Source organism: Odocoileus virginianus, chromosome 13, assembly GCF_023699985.2.
Source record: "Odocoileus virginianus isolate 20LAN1187 ecotype Illinois chromosome 13, Ovbor_1.2, whole genome shotgun sequence".
Taxonomy (NCBI): domain Eukaryota; kingdom Metazoa; phylum Chordata; class Mammalia; order Artiodactyla; family Cervidae; genus Odocoileus; species Odocoileus virginianus.
In genome coordinates, this window is record NC_069686.1 from 52,187,633 (window position 1) to 52,208,922 (window position 21,290).

A 21,290-nucleotide genomic window follows, 5' to 3' on the forward strand; every position below is an offset into this window, starting at 1 on the left:
CAAACTTTTAAGATTGGCTTTTTCTACTGAGCATAACACTCCTGAGATAGATCCAAGTTGTTTTATGTATCAATAGTTTCTTTATGTTGCTAAGTAGTATTCTATTACAATTTTATTTTGTCCCACAGTTTATTTAGCTGTTCATCTGTTGAAAGACATTTGGGTTGTTTCCAGTTTGGGGCTATTACATATAAAGCTACCCTGAACATCCATATACAAATTTTTGTGTGCATTTATGTTTTTATTTCTCTAGGATATATGCCCAGGAATCCAATTAGTGGGTCATTTGATAACTGTATGTTTAGTTTTTTTTAAAGCTGCCCAACAATTTTCCAGAGTGGCTCTAACCATTTTATATTCCCACCAGCAGTAAATGAGAGATCCAATGTCTCTATACCCTTGGCAGCATTTGGTACTATCAGTATTTTTTATTTTAACCATTTAAAAAAATTTTTACCAAAATAGGTATATGGTGATAGCTCATTGCGGTTTTAATTTGCATTTCCCTAATGAACAATGTTAAACCTTTTTAAAAAATTTATTTGCCATCAGCTATAATTATTCAAACATTTTGTCCATTTTCTGATTGAATTCTTTGTCTTCTTATTGTTGGGTTTAGAGAATTCTTTATATATTCTGGATGTATAACTCACAAATATTTTCTGCTAGTCAATGAGAAAAATTTGGTTTGCTTTCTTCACCTTTTTAACAGCTCTTTTACCAAACAAAAGTTTTTATTTTTGATGAAAATCAATTTATCCACTTTTTTCCTTTATGGGTCTTGATTTTTATATTATGTCTAAGAATACTTTTCCTTGACCTAGGTCCTGGTTACAGGAGTGTGTTCAGTTTATAAAAATTCATTAATCTATACAGTTTTGATATGTGCACATTCCTGAATGTATGCTATTCTTAAAAGTAAATATACACAATGGGATGAATGCATTTGAATCAGTTCTAATGAGGTAGATGGAACTATAACCTGTTATACGGAGTGAAGTAAGTTAGAAAGAGGAAGATAAATATCGTGTGCTAATGTATATATATGGAATCTAGAAAGATGGTACCAAAGAACTTATTTGCAGGGCAGCAATGGAGAAACAGACATAGAGAACAGACTTATGGACACGGGGAGAGGGGAGGAGAGGGTGAGATGTATGGAGAGACTAACGTGGAAACTTAAATTACCATATGTGAAGTAGGTAGCCAATGAGAATTTGCTGCATGTCTCAGGAAACTCAAACAGGGGCTCTGTATCAACCTAGAGGAGTGGGATGGGGAGGGAGATGGGAGGGAGGTTCGAGAGGAGGGGATATATGTATACCTATGGCTGATTCATGTTGAAGTTTGACAGAAAACAACAAAATTCTGTAAAGCAATTATCCTTCAATAAAAAATAAAATTAAAAAAAAGTAAATTAAAGGGCAGGAGTAAATGCCTTCAAATATCTGAGCAAAGAATATGGTTTTCAATCTAGGATTTTATATTCAAAAAACTATAAATCAAATATTAGAGTTAATAAAGACATTTTCAGACATGCAAATGAGCAAAGGTTTTACATTTCACATGCCTTTTAAGGAAGCTACTACGTACTCTATTAAAATACGGGGATAAGATAAAAATAGAAGGGAAAATTGGATCCGTGATTCAGGGGATGTGGAACCCAACACAAGAGAGAGGATATCCTTGGTATAAAGCAGAAAGCAAGTACCAGGGCTTCAACCCACGTATGAAGTCTAGAGAACAAACAGCTCCAATTACTGGGGAAAGGGAGAGGTGAGGAAGAACAGGATAATGGGGATTTCCAAGAAGAAGGTAGAACTGGTATATTATCTGATATATTTAACCATGTGGAGAGACCACTGGAGGTTGGGAAGATTTAAGATTTTTTAAAATATGAGAAAATGAATTAAATATTAAATAAAATTGTGAATTAAATAAAAACAGGGATTTAGGGTTTATGTACAAAAAAAGTTATGCAAGAAAGAAAGTATAATCATACTACATTTCTATTGCATGACTATAGCGCAATACATACGGTATAGTACAATATTCAAAAAATCATAATTTAAACTTCACCTATTGATTTTATAAGAAAAAGAGGGTGAATTTGTTGGAAGGATGGGGACAGGATATAATAATATTCAATTGTCAACTGCAATAATAAGGCAGAAGATAATGTATCTCTTTATCTTTTGGGGACAGGAGGTGGGGATTGTTTACCTTTTTTGCTGTTACCACCAGTAAAAAGATCCCAACCTACTCCCCTAAGAGGCTTGCTTGTTTTCGAAGTCACAAGTGAGCCAATACGTCAACAAGGAGAGAGGTGACTATCCTTTCCCCGTTTCTTGCCCAGCCTAACATTTCATCTCCTTCCTCTGGCCAAGTTATTAATAGTAGATGAATATGGCAGATGGGGCTTCCCAGGTGGCACTAGGGGTAAATAATCAGTCTGCCAATGCAGGAGACATGAGAGATATGGGTTTGATTCCTGAGTCAGGAAGATCTCCTGGAGGAGGGCATGGAAACCCACCCCAGTATTCTTGCCTGGAGAATCCCATGGATGGAGGAGCCTGGCGGGCTACAGTCCATGGGGTCACAAAGAGTTAGAAACACCTGAAGGACTTAGCATGCATAGATGGCCATTATCACACCATTTAAGAGTACTTACCTACTTCCGGCCCATTCACTAACAGTAAAGTCCACGTGTCCCACTCTCTCCCCTGTTCTCAGGACACACAGCTCCCATCAGGCTCCACAGGGAAGGCCCAGCAGCACCCAAGACTCTCACCCAGGAATCGCCACCAAGAGAAGTGACTACGGTTAACTGCTTTGCAAAGTAGCCTCTGTTCTTCTCAACTTGCAGGGAGGAGAAACAGTAACTACCCCAGTGATAGAACCTAGCTGATCTAACAGTCAAAGCTTTGGGACTTCCCTAAAGCTCCAGTGGTTAAGATCCGCCTTGCAATGCAGGCAACACAGGAGATGAGGGTTTGATTCCTGGGTCAGACACAGGTTTTCTTCCCCTGGAGGAGGGCAGGTCAACCCACTCCACTATTCTTGCCTGGAGAATACCGTGGACAGAGGAGCCTGGCGGGCTTCAGTCCATAGGGTCACAAAGAGTGGCACATGACTGAAGTGACTTAACGCAGCACAGCACAGCACATAGTGCAGATCATAGGATCAGGATGAAAATGTCAGTCTTGGCCTTAAACCCTCACAGCTCCAAGTCCAGTGTACCTTACTTTTCCCTTTTACTAATCCCACCCAAACCTTGGCTCATAGACTAACCCCACCCGGACCACGGTACCCATTCTCTGACTTCATCCTCCTGAGTCTGTCCCCAAATTGGCTGCTCCAGAGATTTGCCAGATGAATGAGCTAAGGAATAGGCAAGATATCACTTTAGTAACTCAAAGACAGTAGGAGGGGACTTCCCTGGTGGTCCAGTGGTTAAGAATCTGCCTTCCAGTGCAATGGGCCTGGGTTTGATACCTGGTCAGGGAGGTGGATCTCATATGCTCACCGCAGCCAAATAAATAAAAATAAAATAAATTTAAAAAGAAAGAAATTGATAAAAGAAAACACACTTACTTTTCATTTTTTTGTGGTATAGTTAGGAAACTTGCTTTTTTTTTTTTAAGACTAAAAATCCCTTTATATTTAGTTCATTTTTTATGCAGCTCTAAGATATTTTTTGAACTTTCACTCTATATTTTTTCTTATTACAGTTGAAATAACTTTGAACTCATCTTTGAGGGAGAGATAGACTCTCACTATTGAATTTGCTTCTTTCTAGTGCTTTCTCTAGGGTTTAAATACAAAAAAAAAACACCCAAGGTCTTTCTTCACTTCTTTTCTTTGAATGAAAGCTTGCTTTATTTTTGGGTTATCTGCAATAGGTTTTTATAGTTTACAAATATAAGCAGCTGCTTTGCTTGTAGGATTGCTCCTGAGAGGCTCTTCACGGCCTCTGCCAATCTTTTTTTCATCTAAGAAGAATCTTCTTTCCCAATTTAATTACGTATGATTTCTATGCCTTTTTCTGTGTGGTTGGCATTCTGTTATTTGCAGAGTAGAGTGCTATGCTGTCTAGTCTGTTGTCACCTCTTGCATTACTGTGAATGGTTGATGGACTCCATTTATTTGGGATGAGCTATTCTAACATTTTCTCTCCTTCACTCACGGCTGCATTATTTCAATTTTCCTCCTTCACCCAGTGAAAGTGAAAGTTGCTCAGTTGTGTCTGACTCTTTGCGACCCCACGGAGTATCCAGTCCATGGAATTCTCCAGGCCAAGATACAGGAGTGGGTAGCCTTTCCCTTCTCCAGGGGATCTTCCAAACCCAGGGATCAAACCCAGGTCTCCCACATTGCAGGTAGATTCTTCAGCTGAGGCACAAGGAAAACCCATTAAAGTCATCCATATTTAAGATTCTAAAAGAAACGGAAAATTCTGAGCTGTTGTTTTTGTCTTCATTTTCATGTTAATCTTCAAAGTAGGTATTATTCCCCACATCCTTTTTGTTTGTGATGCTTATGGTTTTTCAGTTTTTTTTTTAAGGAAGAAGTTTTTTTGTCAGGAGTTTGTAGGGATCACACATCTTTTATTTTTTCCTGTGCAAAAATTATAAATTATGTTTGAGTATTCTTTTTCTTAATTTTCTCACTATTATTAATTTTCCTTCTGGTTCTTGTTGAGATTCTCTGTTTCAAATTTTTCACAGTAACAAGAAAGCAGAGTGGTTATGAATTCTGTAACCAGATTTCAGAGTCTGGGTGTGAATCCTGGCTCTACCATAGGCTTGCTAGGTGACCTTGGGTAAGTTACTTAATTCCTCTGAACCTCCTGTATAAATGGAATAATAGTTCCTACCTTTAGAGTTTTTGTGAGGATTAAGTTAGCTAATATGTGGAAGGTTCAACAGTGTCTGGCACTGTATGGATAAATGCTAGTCATTGTTATGGGTTTTGCAGGTAGTTTGTCCATACTCTGCATTGTCCAACTTTTCCTAAAGGACCAACTAATGAATGAACTGAGCAGTTGAGACCAACTGCAAATCATTAATCAACACAGAAACTTGAAATGAGAACCAGTTATATATTTAACACTAAAAATTAGTGTTAATTAGTTTTATTCAGCACAAAAATTTCATTGAAACACTTTAATTATATGAAATGGAAGAAATATATTCTGAAGTCTCATAGAATGTTCCAGACATGATATGAATAAAAATTATATATACTAAGAAGGAAATCTCAGTGGTCACTAAACATCTGAAACTATCTCCAACATTTCTACTAACAAAAGCATGCACATTCAAACAATCAGATCACATATCACATTACTAAAAATGAAAATTGATAATTGATAAGGGAGAAGGTAGTGAAACAGACTTATGCACTGCTAGTAGAGAGTAAGTAGTAAGTGTAAATTAACTTTTAAAGCAACGTATGTAAAAAAATTCTTATATTCTTCAGATCAATAATTCCTTATAATTCCATATCTAAGAATCTAAAGAGATAATACAAAATTGGGGTATTACTTTAAAGATGTTCACAGCTCTAAGTGTGATAATGAAGAATTAAAAACTGCCTACTATGCATAATGGGGTTTATATCATAACACTTATGGGACTTACTAAACATCCTTATGACCCTCTGATAAAATTCCATCAAAATGATATTTACTTAGTAAATCGCTATGTAATTTATACTTGTCATAAGTAAAAAAGCCAGATATGAAATGACATGATACAACTCCATTATTAAACACTTAGGAAAAAGAAAGAAAATATCCTGTCTATGTGAACAGAGTTTGCTTTTTATTTGTAGGATTATAGGTGATTTCTTCTCCTACTCTTTAAAGAACTGCTGTTTTGGTATTTCCATGCATTTTATAAAATAGTAATCCCCTACCACTTATGCTTTGTAATTGGATGGGAGGGAGAAGAAATTTTCCAGAGAGTCGTAGAATTTTTGAAATGCAAAGAATAAGCAGTGAAATTGACAACAGTCTAAGATCAGGGTAAACCTGTCCAGGTGTCCCATCTGCCATAGACAACCAGGATGGTCTGAGGTAGGATCCCTAACCTGTTCTGGGAAGTAGAGAATGCTTTACAAAGCATGTATTGATGTATAAAGTAAAATATGATAACTAAGCTATTATAATTGAATACCTTCCCCCAAGGGGAAGGGACAGCTGGAGAGTTTGGGATGCTCATGTACACACTACTATATTTAAAATGAATAACCAACAAGGACCTATTGTATAGCACATGGAACTCCGCTCAATGTCATGTGCCAGCCTGGATGGGAGAGTGGCTTGAGGGAGAATGGATACATGTATATGTGTGGCTGAATCCCTTCCCTGCTCACCTGAAACTAGCACAACATTGTTAATCGGTTTCACCCCAATACAAAATAAAAAATTAAAAAAAAATTCAACACCTAAAATATTCTAATGGTAGTGATAAGTCAAATGAACAAAGTGAAAAGATTCCCACACTCTCTTGGGAATTAGTGAATGAAACATCAGAGGCTTTATGATAGTCTGCTCGCTTGTCCAACAAGCATCTGCATTTAGGGCAAAGACTTTTATACAATAGTCTGCTTAAATAGATCGTTCATCTGGATCACAGAAGCCAGAATGCTAATTATAACATCCAGATAGGATGGGATATTATAACTACTACTTGCATCTATCACTGTTCTAGCCACTAAAAGGGGCAAAATCACCAGCAACAACTTCTAATGGAGGAACCTATCAAAAACAATGCATTCTCATAGAAAACATTTCTTCTTTAGAGAGTCAGGAATACTTTTCATAAGTCAAGCTGGTTGTTTTTTTTAAGTTAAGCTGTTTTTCAACCATGTTTTTCAGCAGTTTGATCATTTTCTAGATCGTTAAAGGGAAGTTTGAGAAGTTGCATAACACGATTAGATCAGAAGGCTGTCTTAGTGAAAACTTTAATCAGCTTTGCTGCCTCCTTTCAGTCTAAGGTTATATCTACAGCTTCCATGTGGGGCAAGGATTTCCACCCTCACCATCTGTAAATGATACCCCAGGGAGGCATTATGGAAAAGACCATGTTTCTTTGGGGTTGTTCACTGGCTGTGGCCAAAGGATTCTTTCCGGTTACCCACTTGGATGGAATTGGTGGCAGCTTAACAGCCTGAACACAGACATGATAAAGTATAAAATATTGAATTTCTCTCTGTGTCTATGCAATTTCAGCTTTGACCTTCATCTTTGATTATGCAATTAATCACATCCACGTTTGTCTAAGCCTGGTGCTCTGGAGACAAATACTTTCCCATTATTTTAGTCCTGAATACTTTATTCAATTTAAAAGGAATCAGCAGTGTGAAACTTTAGCCTAGAAAAAAAAAAAAAATCAACATTCATCCTGCCCACCAAGTACTACACTGAACAACTGAGTTTCTATTTTATGATATTTCAGGAGTCTGACCAAGATGATGACTGCTGTCATTCCATATTGATTAGTGAAGAAGGAGATCCAAGTGGTGATGGACAAGACTGGCAACCCAGGACAGAAGGTATCCATCTTCTGTCCTTGATGTGTTTACAAAGACAATATTGATTATTTAGATTTCCCCCCTAATTTCAGTCATGCTCAGTGCAGAGCTCTGAAATCTCGGACAAGCATAGAGGGAAAGAAATCCTATCCTTTGGTCCATATTTGAATCAGTGAGTCTTGGCGCGCTATCCAGTCTCTCCTTTGTTCTACCCTACTCCAGCTCAACCTGCTGTTCTCATCTCCTTTCTTTTTTGTCTGGTAGCGTCTTTTCCCTCACTTCTTTTCTCTCAGAATCTTCCAGCAGCTACAGTGATCTGTTCTCTTTCGTGCATGTGTGCATGCTAAGTCACTTTAGTTGTGTCTGACTCTTGGCGACGCTATGGACTGTAGCCCACCATGTCTATCCTATGGATTCTCCAGGCAAGAATACTGGAGTGAGTAAGCCATGCCCTCCTCCAGGGGAATCTTCTCAACCCAGGGATTGAAGCCACTTCTCTTATGTCTCCTGCCTTGGCAAGCAGGTTCTTTACCACTAGGGCTACCTGGGAAGCATTATTCTCTTCCAGGACCAAGCATTTCTCCATTAGCTGTCATCCCAGACCTCTTCCCTTGAGGGGGGAGTTGGGGGACTGAACAAAGAACTAAAGGCCCAAGTTGCACTCCTGTATTCTAGGAGGCCATAAGTCTGGAATTTTCCAAAACAACACCCATTCCAAATGTGTCATCCTGTCCTATCCTTATATGCCCTTGCATTGAACAGATCACAAGGTATTTACAGATTCTCACTGCAGAACATAGTCATCACAGCGATCACATTTGTCTATCACCTACTCACCTATAAACTTCTTAAATGAAACATTTATTTGAACTGCTCCGATCTCTTTTCTGGTAATTTTCCTACTTGCATTTCTAACACGCCAGGGAAGCTGCCTTCTTGGATGTCTTTTTTCTCATCCCCATTAACCACCCTGAAGCCTGCAGCACTAGCTTAGCCACTGTCTCCTTTGACCACTTATGCAATGCTGCCCTCTTTTGGGGGGCCTCCCATCTTTCCCAAACTCACTCAGTACCTCCTTTCTCTTGGCTGAGGGCAGGGAAGAAATTATAAACAGCATGAACCTTGAAAGACCTAATTAAAATAAACAAGTCCTGATCCCCTCCAAGTTGTCCTTGTAATCTGCCTTTGACTTTCAAAGACTTCAAATCTGAGTTCTCAGAAGCCCAATTGTGTCCCAATCACCTAAGAGGTTAAATACTGTGTTTATTCAGCTCAATTTAGAGATGACTTGCCATTTGAGGTGCTTATAGGAATCGAACCTGGTTCTCCTGAATCGTAGGCAAATTCTTTACCATCTGAGCCTCCAGGGAAGCCCCTTCATATTAATAATACTTTTAAAATCAATTTGTATGTAATATTTTAGATTTTCATGTAGGAACCATAACACTTAGGTAGTATCTCAACTAAGTTCTTACAGTTTTAAGCTTACATAACTTGAGCTATACATTCTAAAGAAGGAATTATGTTTCTAAGTTTTCTTTTCAAAGTTGATAAGAGTCTTCAGTAGGGCTAATAACTCTTTTAAGTCACAAATTCTGAAATAAAAATGTTTGGGGAATTATTGTGCATTGTATTCATCTTAAATAACAATAAATCTCTTTTTACATGCTTCTAATATAACCCAGGTTGTTAATGTTTAAGTGTTTGCACACTTTATAAAGACTTTATGCACATCCATGTGACTATTTGATTGTAGATATGCACATTTAATCATTTAATTTATATTTGTTTGTTCATTGTATTATTCTTTTAAAAAGGAAGCTTCATTAACTAAAATATATATAAACTCTAATGTTTGGATCACTGCCCTGGTCTTTAACAGCTAAATATTCCAGCAACACACATTTGCTTTCTTATGGACTTTTACAGATGATAGTTTATAATATACAATTTCCCCCTCACCCCAGTCCCTCATCCTTTTCCTTATTATAAAAATCTTCTTGCATTCCTTAATCAGCTATTTTCCCAGAACATATCAGATGCAAACCTTGTAGACTGGAAATTGAGCATGTGAAATTATTCTTTTCGTGAGTGAATGAGAACCTATTTTCTAAAATTACTAGGCTTAGTTTAAAAAAAACACAGTATATATCTATCAGGATTCTTATGTGCAAATAACAAAATCTGCTCTACTTGACTGAAAAGAAAGGAAGTTTTAAAAGTTACTAGAAAAGTCCATGAAAGTGAAGTCGCTCAGTCGTGTCCAACTCTTTGTGACCACATGGACTGTAGCCTACCAGACTCCTCCGTCTATGGGATTTTCCAGGCAAGAGTACTGGAGTGGGTTGCCATTTACTTCTCCATAGTCTATGGAAAAGTCCATAGACCACTGAAAAGCCAAAGGAGAAGAATAGATCCCAGGTTGGATTGTCATAAAGAATTCTTGTAGCTACATCTCAAAACTAGTCATTGACCCCCGATCACACTGCCTCAGCCACAACCAGCATACACAATGCTTCCACATTGACCTTAGACCCTCCCTCCGCTGTTGACACCCATATCAGCAAAAGGATACCTCCATCTTATCTTCTCGTGTAACTCCTGTGTATCCATCTCTCAAGTTAGCTTTCTGAAACCTAGTGGCGAAAAAGACTGGTAAATGGAGCTGTAAAAAATTCTGTTGAAAATCATGATTTAGGAAACTGTCAAAAGGTAAAGAGGTTATCAAAATATTTTGAACCTTGATTCCCATCCATTTAAACAAAGCAAGTGGAAAACACAGAGAAGTAAGACTTTTCTGGAGAAAATGCCAATTAAGTTTTTGTTTTAAAAATTTAGCACTTGTATTAATAATTAATCATCATTTTCTGACTTTATGAATATCATTTGCCCCTTTTCTGCATGAAAGTTTATGTTTCTGGTTGTGTTTAAATGATGCTTGTTAGTTTCTCTCTACTGTAACATTTTCTGGTGGGGTTAATTTGCATCTTCCTACTGGAAAGATGCATTCAGATTGGAGCAAGTGTTTTGTTTTCACATGTGACAGTGCATCCTCTTTCCTGGACCACTCTTAGGTTCAGAGGCTCCTATGATCACTCACAGTATTCAAAAGACAAAACAGAGAATATGTTCCAAGATGATTTCTGTGTCAGAAGGTTTTATAATATCCCTCTCCCACCCCGTCATTTAGGACCAAATTTTTTCCCCCATTTAGGAACCATTAACTTTTCACAATGTCTAAAAAGTCAGGAATTTCTTATACTAGCTATTGCATCTTAGTTCCTTGGTTTAAAAAAAGAGAAATCAACCAATTAACAAATTTTTAGCTTATTAAATCTACTTAAAAACATCCTTGGTAAAAAAATAATCTAGGTTTATTAGTCCTCAATGATTCTAAAAGTACAGTCATTGTTGAGAACGTGTTCACATGAATATACTGACCAGTTTTCCAACTTCTATAGCAAAGTCTAACTGTGCCTAGTCTTACAGAGCATCCTTTTCACTGACAATTGAGTTATTAGGAATGTATGCTGCATGTTTTTCTTACTCTAACATGTCAGCTAGGTGTTTGCCCTCAAGGATGACTACAAAAATGGTATGGAAGACATCCATCTACCTTTCATTTCAAAAGTGGCCATGAGCTCTCACACAACCTCATGTCTATCAGTTTTTTTCATCTCTAAAATGAAGGGTTTGGGTCCGATGACCTCTAAGTTCCTCCCAGCTCTATAATCCCAAGCCTGTCATTTTGTGTTACATAATGTGGTGATAGGATACTTGAAAAGTTAAAAAGAAAATCCACTATTCCAAGGGAACTTCATTTTTAGAGATTGCAAAAAAAAAACAACCCACAAAACACCTTTTGGAAATATTTACTTTTTTAAAATGCACCACTCTTATAAATAACACAAGCATAAATATTTCACATTAAAAACGCTTTCCTTATGGTGGTTCCTATATATTTGACAAAATACACAGTGTCCTTTAAAAATGATAAAAACTTTCATTGATATGCTGATGGTGATTAAGCTTCCCAGGTAGTGCTAGTGGTAAAGAACCTGCCTGTCAATGCAGGAGACCTAAGAGATGCAGGTTCGATCCCTGGGTCAGAAAGATTCCCTGGAGGAGGACATGGCAACCCACTCCAGTATTCTTGCCTAGAGAATTCCATGGACAGAAGAGCCTGGTGGGTGATAGTCCATAGGGTCACAGAGAGTCAGACATGACTGAAGCAAAATAGCATGCACACACTGATGATGGCTATTAAGTCACTTTCCCAAGGTCACCCCAGAAGTGGCAGAGGAGGGATGGAGACCCAGATCTCTCTGATTCATGACCTGCTCAAATCTTCCCTACTATACTTTGATCAACGGAGCTGATGAAAGCCACCGCTCCTCCAGCATCCACAGACTGAATGAATGGCTCTGACAGACAGATAGATAAGCTGAATACTGGGACCAGCCCTGCATCTTCCTGGAAGGATGTGCCTCTATGTTCTACACACACATCACACACTTCTTTCACAGTGCTTATCTGGCTATGCTCTTTGCTTTCTTATTTATAGTCTCTGCTAAGGCCAAGCTGTACCTTCTTTGTTTCTTTATATTTAGCACAAAGAGTTACACTTGGCATATACTTGATAAAAGTTTGTTGAATAGGAAAAAATGAATAGGTGAACATCTTGAAGGACAGACAATTGTGGTATGGTTCACACTAAGTTTTTTAAATTTTACTTATTTTTTATTTATATATTTATTGATTGTGCTATGTCTGCATTGCTGCCCAAGGGCTTTCTCTAGTTGGGGTGAGTGGGGGCTACTCTCTAGTTGCAGTGCACAGGCTTCTCATTGCAGTGGGTTCTCTTTTTGCAGAGCCCAGGCTCTAGGCATGCAGGCTTCAGTAGTTGTGGTGCATGGGCTTAGTTGTCCTGTGGCATGTGAAATCTTCCTGGATCAGGGATTGAACCTGTGCCTTGGCAGGCAGACTCCTATCCAGTGTACCACCAGGAAAATCCCCACACTAGTTTTTAATGTCAATTTGTTTAAGGTGCTATTTTGTAGGCATACATCCATTCTATAAGTTGGAACTTTCTGTCTTAAGGGTTATACCAGAAGTCACTCCCTGGAATCAGTTAAGAGAAGACCAAATGACAAATATAAACAAGTTCCGATGGGGCAACGTAAATTATCTCATTTAATTCTCACAACAGTCCTGCGAAGTAGGTGATATCAGTCACACTTTACAGAAGGAGGCCTTGTTTTCTCCATCCAGGGAGAAAACACTGCTCATCATAAAGCTTTATTTTACTTCTGTAATGTTTTGTTATACAAATTCTTTGCCCTTTAAGCAAGCATTTAATTAGGACAGGAAAGATACAAAGATGGTTAAACCTCAGTTCCTAGTTAATGTTCATCCTGTAATTACTAAAAATACATGAGCCAAATAACCAAAAATAAAACATTTGATTCCTGATTACCCCTGCAATTCATTGCTTTCTTCTTATTATTACTGACCTGCACTTCCATAGGTGTTGAGATTATTGTTACTTTTCCGAGAGATGTCAGCCATCCCCAAGAAATGGGCCAAGAAGATTTACAAGAAAACAAGTAAGAAGTATTCTTTGAAAGGTTAGATTGGAATTAAAATATATATTTGTGTGGCAACCCACATTTTTAGTAATTGAGAAAAACATCCCCAAGCAGGCATCATAATAAATAATTTTGTGGCAAGAGCTGGGTAATAAATGTTTTCTTCTGTGTAGGCCATATTGTCTCTGTTCCAATGATTCAACCTGATTGCCTCTGTGGATGGTATATAAACAAATGGGTGTGGGTATGATCCAATCAAACTACCAAAGGGAGATGGGAGGCTGGATTTGGGCCGAGGACCATTATTTGCTGACCTTGCAGCGTACTACCCAAAACAGAGTTCTAAGGTCCTTCTGTTACCAGTCAATAATGATGTCAGTATAGAACTTGGACATTTAAACCTTTGAAAAGGTGTGTAGCCTTTTAGTCAAGTAATTTTATACTTATTGATCTGATAGTGGAAAATTTGAGGCTTATTTTCATGTTTTCAATTTTTGTTTAATTTTTATGGTCATTCACTTTGATTACCTTTTACAAAAGTTTCAATCCATGATGCAATGTAAAATTTTAAATGGATTTATCACCAAAGATAGTTTGAGAAGTACTGGACCTTTGGAGAATGGTCAAAGGCCTCTGGTCAATGCCTTTGCAGAAGTACAAGGGTACACCCTCTTATCTCTGCACTTTCCCCCTCTGATTTCTCTGCTTGAGGTAACAGACTGGGGAAACCAAAATGTGAGTGACCGAGGGCTGCTGAGGTGGGGAGCAAGTCAGAGAACAGGGTCGTCTTGTACTGTCAGCAATACAGCCATTCCACTCAGCAGCACCATTTGGAAATAGTCCTCCACACTTTCCAGGGATGTCAGGTGGGCTAAGAACTGGAGATCCAGAAGACATGGGGAATGACTTTTAAATTAAACCATTTCCTCCCCCTTTTAGTCAGATAACCTCAGGGCATCAGGAGTGGACACCAGAACATTCTGTTTCACTTCCAAAAAACATCGAGATGGTGGGCTTTAGGACAAAGACGGTGGCCACGGAGCCTCTACTTGCAGAGAAAGAGGAACATTCCCAGGAACTCTGCAATGCGAACTTGGGCTTTTGGTTGCCAAGACCTTACTTAGAAACGATAATCTCCAAGTCTGTAGCCAGAGAAGATGTTCCTCACTTTCTGAAGGGGCAGCCAAGAAAATCTGAAGGTGAGTTCCTTGAATTACACAGTGATTCCTTTATTCTTTGGTCAATAAATATTTCTTTACTCATCTTTTTCTTGAGAATTTGAAAATCTTTACAGGGAACTCATATTTCGTTGATCTTTATCTGTGGGATTTTGGGTGGGCATACAGTGAGGATACTTTCAAGATTTGAGTTAGCTCTTCTATCTAGCCCAAAACTTATTTACCAGATAGCACACTGATCCCAGTGTTTCCCCTTAGGGCACTGCTGCCTTTGATATCTGCTTAACACTGTCCTAAACCAATTGGCCTAAACCACCAGGGACAAACTTGCAGCCCCAGATTTTGCACTTATTGGCTTATTGCCATGAGGGGCATCGCACAACAGAGGAAATGTCAAACAAAGGAGAAAAAAAAGCATGATTATGCTAGGATTTGGGTGCAAGAAAAGTGAAGTCGCTCAGTTGTGTCTGACTCTTTACAACTCCATGGACTGTAGCCTGCCAGGCTCCTCTGTTCATGGAATTTTCCAGGCAAGGATACTGGAGTGGGTTGCCATTTCTTTCTCCTGACCCAGGGATCAAACCTGGGTCTCCTGCACTGCAGGCAGACTCCTTACCATCTGAACCGCCAGGGAAGCATTGGGGTGCAAGAGTAGAGCTTAAATGAAATTTTTAAATGAAACAGTGTTTAAAATTTTTTTTATTTTAAATTTATTGCAGTAAAATGTGCATAACAATAAATGTACTACTTTAACCATTTTTAAGCATACAATTTAGTGGCATTAAATACATTTACATTGTGGCACAACCATCACCACTGCATCTCCAGAACTTTTTCATCTTGTAAAACTGAAGCTCTCCAGCCGCAGGGCTTTTTCTAAATTTATGCTTTCATTATTTATATATTGATTATTTTGGGCTGGGCTGAGTCATCACTGTGACATATGGGCTCTTCATTGCTGTGTCAGGGCTTTCTCTAGTTGCAGAGTGGGGGTTTCTCTGATTGCGGTGCTCAGGCTTCTCACTGCAGGGCTTTTCTTGCTGCGGCTCACAGGCTTAGTTGCTCCGTGGCATGTGAAATCTTCCCAGACCAGCGATCAAACCCATGTTTCCTACATTGGCACGCGGATTCTTTTTTTTTTTTTTTTTGGCAGGTGGATTCTTAACACTGGACCATCAGGGAAGTCCAACACCCATTCAACTTAAACTCTCCTTTCTCCTGTTACCCTATTAGCCACTGTTCTACTGTTCTATCTCTAAGAAATTGACTCTTTTAGGCCCCTCATATAAGTGAAATTGTCAAATATTTGTCCTTCTCTGTCTGACTGATTTCAGTTGACCTGATGTTGAAGCTGCGTTTTGAGAGCCTAAGTGTAAAAGTCAGCATCAAGTGGGACTGTGATGTAGACCCAAGGGTCTTATTCCTTGAAATCTACAAAGTTCACTCCCAGCTCTCCACAGCCTCTCTTCCGCCTCCTCTCTTTTCACTCTTCCTCACTGGATGATAAACATCAGCACCATCAAATGCCTTGCATTCCCAGAGCAAATATGTGAATATTTTCACATACTGTTTTTTCTGCTGGAACATTAAGTCATCCTTCATGTATCCTCTTAGACATGCCTTCCTCTGGGAAGTCTTCCTGAAGGTCCCTAAGACTGGGTGAGTCACCATGCCTTTGGACTCCCATAGGATCCTAACCTTGTCTTCAACCAACACATCATGCTCAATTGTCAGTGTCTTTTTATGTGCTGGTCTTCACCAGATGACAAAGGCAAAAACCATCACACCTCCCCACACAAAGCTCCAGATCTGACACGTAACTATTTTAAAACATATATTGAATTAGGAGCAACAACAGCAGTAACCATTTATTGAGTGCCTATTATTTCAAGGCACAAATGTCCACTGATATAGCTAATATTAACATGCTTGTTTTAGAAATGAGGCCTCGGGAGGTTAAGTGTATGCTCAGGTCACATAGCTAGTGGGTTGCAGAGGCTGGATTCAAACCTGGACCCCCATCTCCAAAGCCAACATATTTAAGCACCATGTCACATGTGTTCAGAGCTCACAAATCCCATCTGAGCCCCACTTTAATTATGAGGGGAAAAAAAGGAGAAACATAGTTTTGTAGAGGAGGTGAGTTTAGAGAAAAGGAGGGGCAGTTGGTACAGGTACAAAGTGGAGAAAGGATGGATGGAGAGACTGAATTGGACATTGTGGAAATAGCATTTCTCTTGGCCAAACCACAGAGAATCTTAAAAATGTAATAAAAGCAGCACATTCAAACAAAACCAAATTGGGTTAGGTCAATATTCTGTAATGGGATCTGCTCCATAAGTGTTATGATCTTGTCTGAAAAAATCAGCTGGGCTTACCAGACTGGTGTTTGTTCTCTTAAAAAAATTTTTTTTTGTTTAAATGCAATCTTAAGATAATAAATGTTGTTTAAGAAAAATTCAGAAAAGACAGGTGAGCAGAAATAAAAAATAAGAAATAAGAAGCACAAATACTATTTCCAGTTTCTTCTAGACTGTAATTCCACATTTTAAAATAACATGTTTATAACTACAGTGCTTGATTGCCCAATGTAGATATCAGGATTTAGCATATATATTAGGATTTAACAATTTCACATTATTATCTGCACACAAGGCAATCTTTGAAATCTTTGTGCTTTAAAAAATTAATATTCAATGTCTCCCTTATTATGACTAGGTAAAATATCATTCACAGCTGAGCCCCAGACTGTGCTTTGATGGCGTTGCTTTTCTTTTGAGACATTCTATTTATCCTGGCTTTAATAACCGCTTCATTTCACCATTTGTTTACTTTCTGTCTATCTGTCACTAATTCATCCCCATCCTCTCTAATGGACCTGAGAAATGCACCTCAATACAGGCAACTGCACACCAGGTGATTCATTGGTTTGGTTTGTTTTTGGAGACATTACTCCTGGAACGCTCTGCCCTCCCGTTTAACTCTGTGTTCCTTGGTCCTTGGACCTCCTGACCAGCTGTCTCTCTGGGAGTTCCTCACTGTGATCCTGGAAGTGCCTTGCCTCTCTGTGTTTGACCCCCGTGTGCTGGGAACATAGCTTCCTGTCCCTTGGTTTATACCTCATTTTAGGGGGGGTACGTAATTTCAGTAGCTTCCTGAAGAAGATGCATGGATTATATTAATGGTAGTTTTTCACTGTCTCTATTTCCTTTAAGCTCTTCTTTCTTTCTGTTTTGTTCTCTATATTTTCATGTTAGAGGCTATTCCCATATGTCGGTTGATCCTTGGTGATTATTGGTTTTTAAGTGGGGGAGTCTAAAAAGTGCCAGGGGCTCACGGGGACTTGTGGAATGGGCAGAGACATGAATGGTTGGGTGAGGGATTTCTCTCAGCTAGTTTTCCAGTGAGAAGAAGAATCCAACTTCTGCCTGTAGGTTATAAGACTGGAGTGTCACATGTCAATGTCGAGGCTTTCATTTATCCTCACATTTTCACTCCAGCACCCTGTTTCTGCTCTCAGCTTTACCTAGCTCCTTAGCATCTTTGTTTCAGGCTCTTCAGAGAATACACTTCCAGCCAGGAATGGAGAAGAGCAGCTCCCAACTAGTGGGGCAGGACAGGGAATCTGGAATCTACTCCTTGTACAGACTGAAGCAACCTCTTGTTTCAGTCTCACTTGCATCCCCACCTTTAGAGGTATCTGGTATTAATATCTTCAATTCCTGCTCCTTTCTGTGGTTCTCCCTGCTGCAGAGAAAGCTGACAACTCAATAGGTTATTATTCATCCATATAGTTTTCACTGTCTGAAATTTCATTGATGTCATGCGTGTGCTACTTTACCCTCTGAGTTTCTGTTGTTCTCCTTTATCTTTTATTTATTTATTGTTTGTTTGGCTGGGTGACTTGCGGGATCTTAATTCCCCAACCAGGGCCCCAGCAGTAAGAGCACTGAGCCCTAACCACTGGACACCAGGGAGTTCCTTTCTTTACCTTCAAAAAAAAAAAACTAGTTTACCATCATTTTAGTGGAGTTTATGGAGAGACAGGAGGAAAGTTTGTACATTCAATCTTTTAACTCATGCTTTTAATTCAATACTCATTTTATGAGACTGACATGCTATCTACTGTGCTAAGGAGGCAAGTTTCGATACACATTTTAAAAGGCTTTCAATAAATATTATCCCATTAACTACTGGAAAGATCTTACCTCTACATGCTCATCACAAATATAAAGAGTGCCTTTCCATCTCATGTCATTCCTCATCAATACTGGAGAGTATCCCTCTAAATATTTATAATAACTGAAAGATTTTTTAGCTCAGAGGATTGTAGCTATGCAGACAACTATAAATCATATTCAGTTATATTTCTAGTATTATTTTGTAATATCTTTTGAACAGAAAGTCTCAACCTCTAGAATACAACCTCTATGAGGGCAAGAATTTAGTCTGTTATTCAATTATATTGTTATCATCTGGGACAGTGTTGGCTACTCAATAGGAGCTCAATAAATATGCTGAATAAATGGATAAAGAATTGGGGTAGTTCTTTGGCCAGCTATGGCCTGTGTCTCTTCTTATTGGGATCTTTTTTTTTAGGTGACCATTTTTTGCGTGACAATGGCTTCTCTCCCTGTGATACATCTCAGAGAGATTTCTTGAAGTGAAATTTCAAAATGTCAGCCTGTGTCTAAAAAAAGGACCTACAGATATATATATATATATATATATATATTTATTTATTTATATTTATATAGATATATATGTGGGTTTTTTTTTTCTTTGGCTTTCAGAGTATTTTTAAAAAGAAAGGGAGGGAGATTTCACATAAAGTCTCCAGCCCTCTGGCTTCCCTTGGCATTTGGAAGATCTAGCAGTGCTGGATTACCCAGCCAGAATGGACAACACCAACTGAAACTGGGAAACAGATGCCCCAGTAGTTGGGGCACATGATTTTAGTTCACCACTGTCCCTACTTGCCCCACTTCATCCATTTATGTGCCTTCTTCTACCCACTCCAGTATTCTTGGGCTTCCCTTGTGGCTCAGCTGGTAAAGAATCCACCTGCAATGTGGGAGACCTGAGTTCTATCCCTGGGTTGGGAAGATCCCCTGGAGAAGGGAAAGGCTACCCACTCCAGTATTCTGGCCTGGAGAACTCCACGGACTGTACAGCCCATAAGGTCACCAAGAGTCGGACATGACTAAACTACTTTCACTTCAACCCTGAATATATTTGGAGCCTTTGGCTTCAGCTTTAAGCTGTGATGGTGAGTGGGGTTTTAGGGACCATTCTGATGTTTTCGTAAGAAGAAAACAACTAGGTTTTACCCTTCCTGGTAAATTGCATCTCACCCTTCTCTGCACCCCTTCAGACTTTATGCTCTATCCCATATTTGAGTTCAAACAACAGTTGCTAGACAATAATACGTAAATATTTTCACATTTCTGTGAAGTCTGGGTTTTCTGAGTAAAAATCATTGGGAGACCAATTTAAAAAATGATTGAATGACAAATATGGCTTGGAAATTAAAGATAAGATATTGCTTCAGAAAGATCAAGGCTGATTTTGCCAAATGCCATTTGCTTAACTTTTTAGGGTAAGAAACAAACAAGACCCAGAGGCACATTTCCCCTTTTTCCTAGGGACATTAGCACACATTTCTTAGTAAAGATCTCTCTTTCTTGGAAGGGAAAGATGATTTGAACTGCCAATACTGTGTGTAAGCTCTGAGTCTCATAATTTCAGGGTCTCCTCCTGTGGGACGATCTCACTACCTGTGCAGGGAAATATCTGGTTCTCTTTGCGCCAACTTGCAGGGAAGTGGGTGCAAGGAGCTGGCGCTAGGATGACTCATGAGTAATAAATGCTCTGTTTTCCGATCCAGAGGGCATGTGTTTCCAGAAGGAATATAAATAAAAATAAATAAATATCACACTATGTGTGTACAAATGTTATAAATATAAAACATATGTATAACATGTATTTATATAAAAACCATTATATTAAAAAAAAACATTATATTAAAATAACTCACCCTTACATTGGCAGTAGTTTTGTGTGGTGATTCCGCACCCACCTCCATGTAGATCACATCTGGAAAAACTACATTTTACCAACTCTTCCTCACATCTCAGAGCCAGGATCACTCCATCCCCTGGCTTAGTGCTGACCGTGTTCACTCTACTACTAAGAATACCTAATAATAAGTACTATCATTTTTCTTGTTACAGAGTTTTCTACCTCTGACATGAAGTATAGTAGCCGAAGAATTGAGGTAAGAGTAGTTTTGAGCATTTTTGACTTATGAATTAAAACCAAAGAATCTTGTCAGAGACAAATTCTATCAAAAAACTCAGAACCAAAAATCCTCACCATATAACCTTGGAAAAACAACAACGCACATATAGTTTATAGAAGAGCAAATAATTTCTGAGAAAATTATATCTTGACATGTATATATATTTTCTGGGCATAGTTCTCCACATAATGAAGTGAGTAGCTCTTTTGGACATGCCTAATTTTTCTTTTTTTTTTTTTTTTAATGTATTGAGAAGTTAGGTGATTCTTTTTCCATGGTAGAAAGATTTTCCTGGCTGTCTCATTTGTAAGTAAAGCATTTTGAAAGAGCCTTGCGATTCTCCAACTGTCTGACTCATCTGTATATAAGTCTTTGAGAAAACACATATATATTGCTTAGTGTTGAAAAAAAAAAAAGTTCATTGACCAAGAAAAAAAAAAGGCTGCTACTAGGGAGATGTTTAAAGCACTGGAAGAATCTGCTTCTAATTCTGAGAAGTCATGTAGGCAATAAAACTGGGGAATTATACTGTGTCTCTCCTGTTTCTAATGCCTATTTCTAGTCAGATTTCTTTTCCTTTCTTCTTACACGCGACAACAGAATGAAAATTAAACATGTAGCTCTTAATTACCACTCATGATCTATGCTTTTCTATGCTATATTATTAGGTATAAAATCTATATA

At 38.4% G+C, this 21,290-nt stretch overlaps 1 protein-coding gene across 1 annotated transcript in view; it reads left to right on the top strand.

Moving 5' to 3' along the window:
* MAP3K19 (mitogen-activated protein kinase kinase kinase 19) overlaps positions 1–21,290 on the top strand; it is a 42,989-nt gene that overhangs the window by 8,404 nt on the left and 13,295 nt on the right. Inside the window, exons 4-7 of the mRNA XM_020879236.2 lie at positions 7,464–7,560; positions 13,067–13,145; positions 14,067–14,326; positions 20,539–20,582. Coding sequence (XP_020734895.2) covers positions 7,464–7,560; positions 13,067–13,145; positions 14,067–14,326; positions 20,539–20,582 — 480 coding nt within the window. The remainder of the gene's footprint in view (positions 1–7,463; positions 7,561–13,066; positions 13,146–14,066; positions 14,327–20,538; positions 20,583–21,290) is intronic.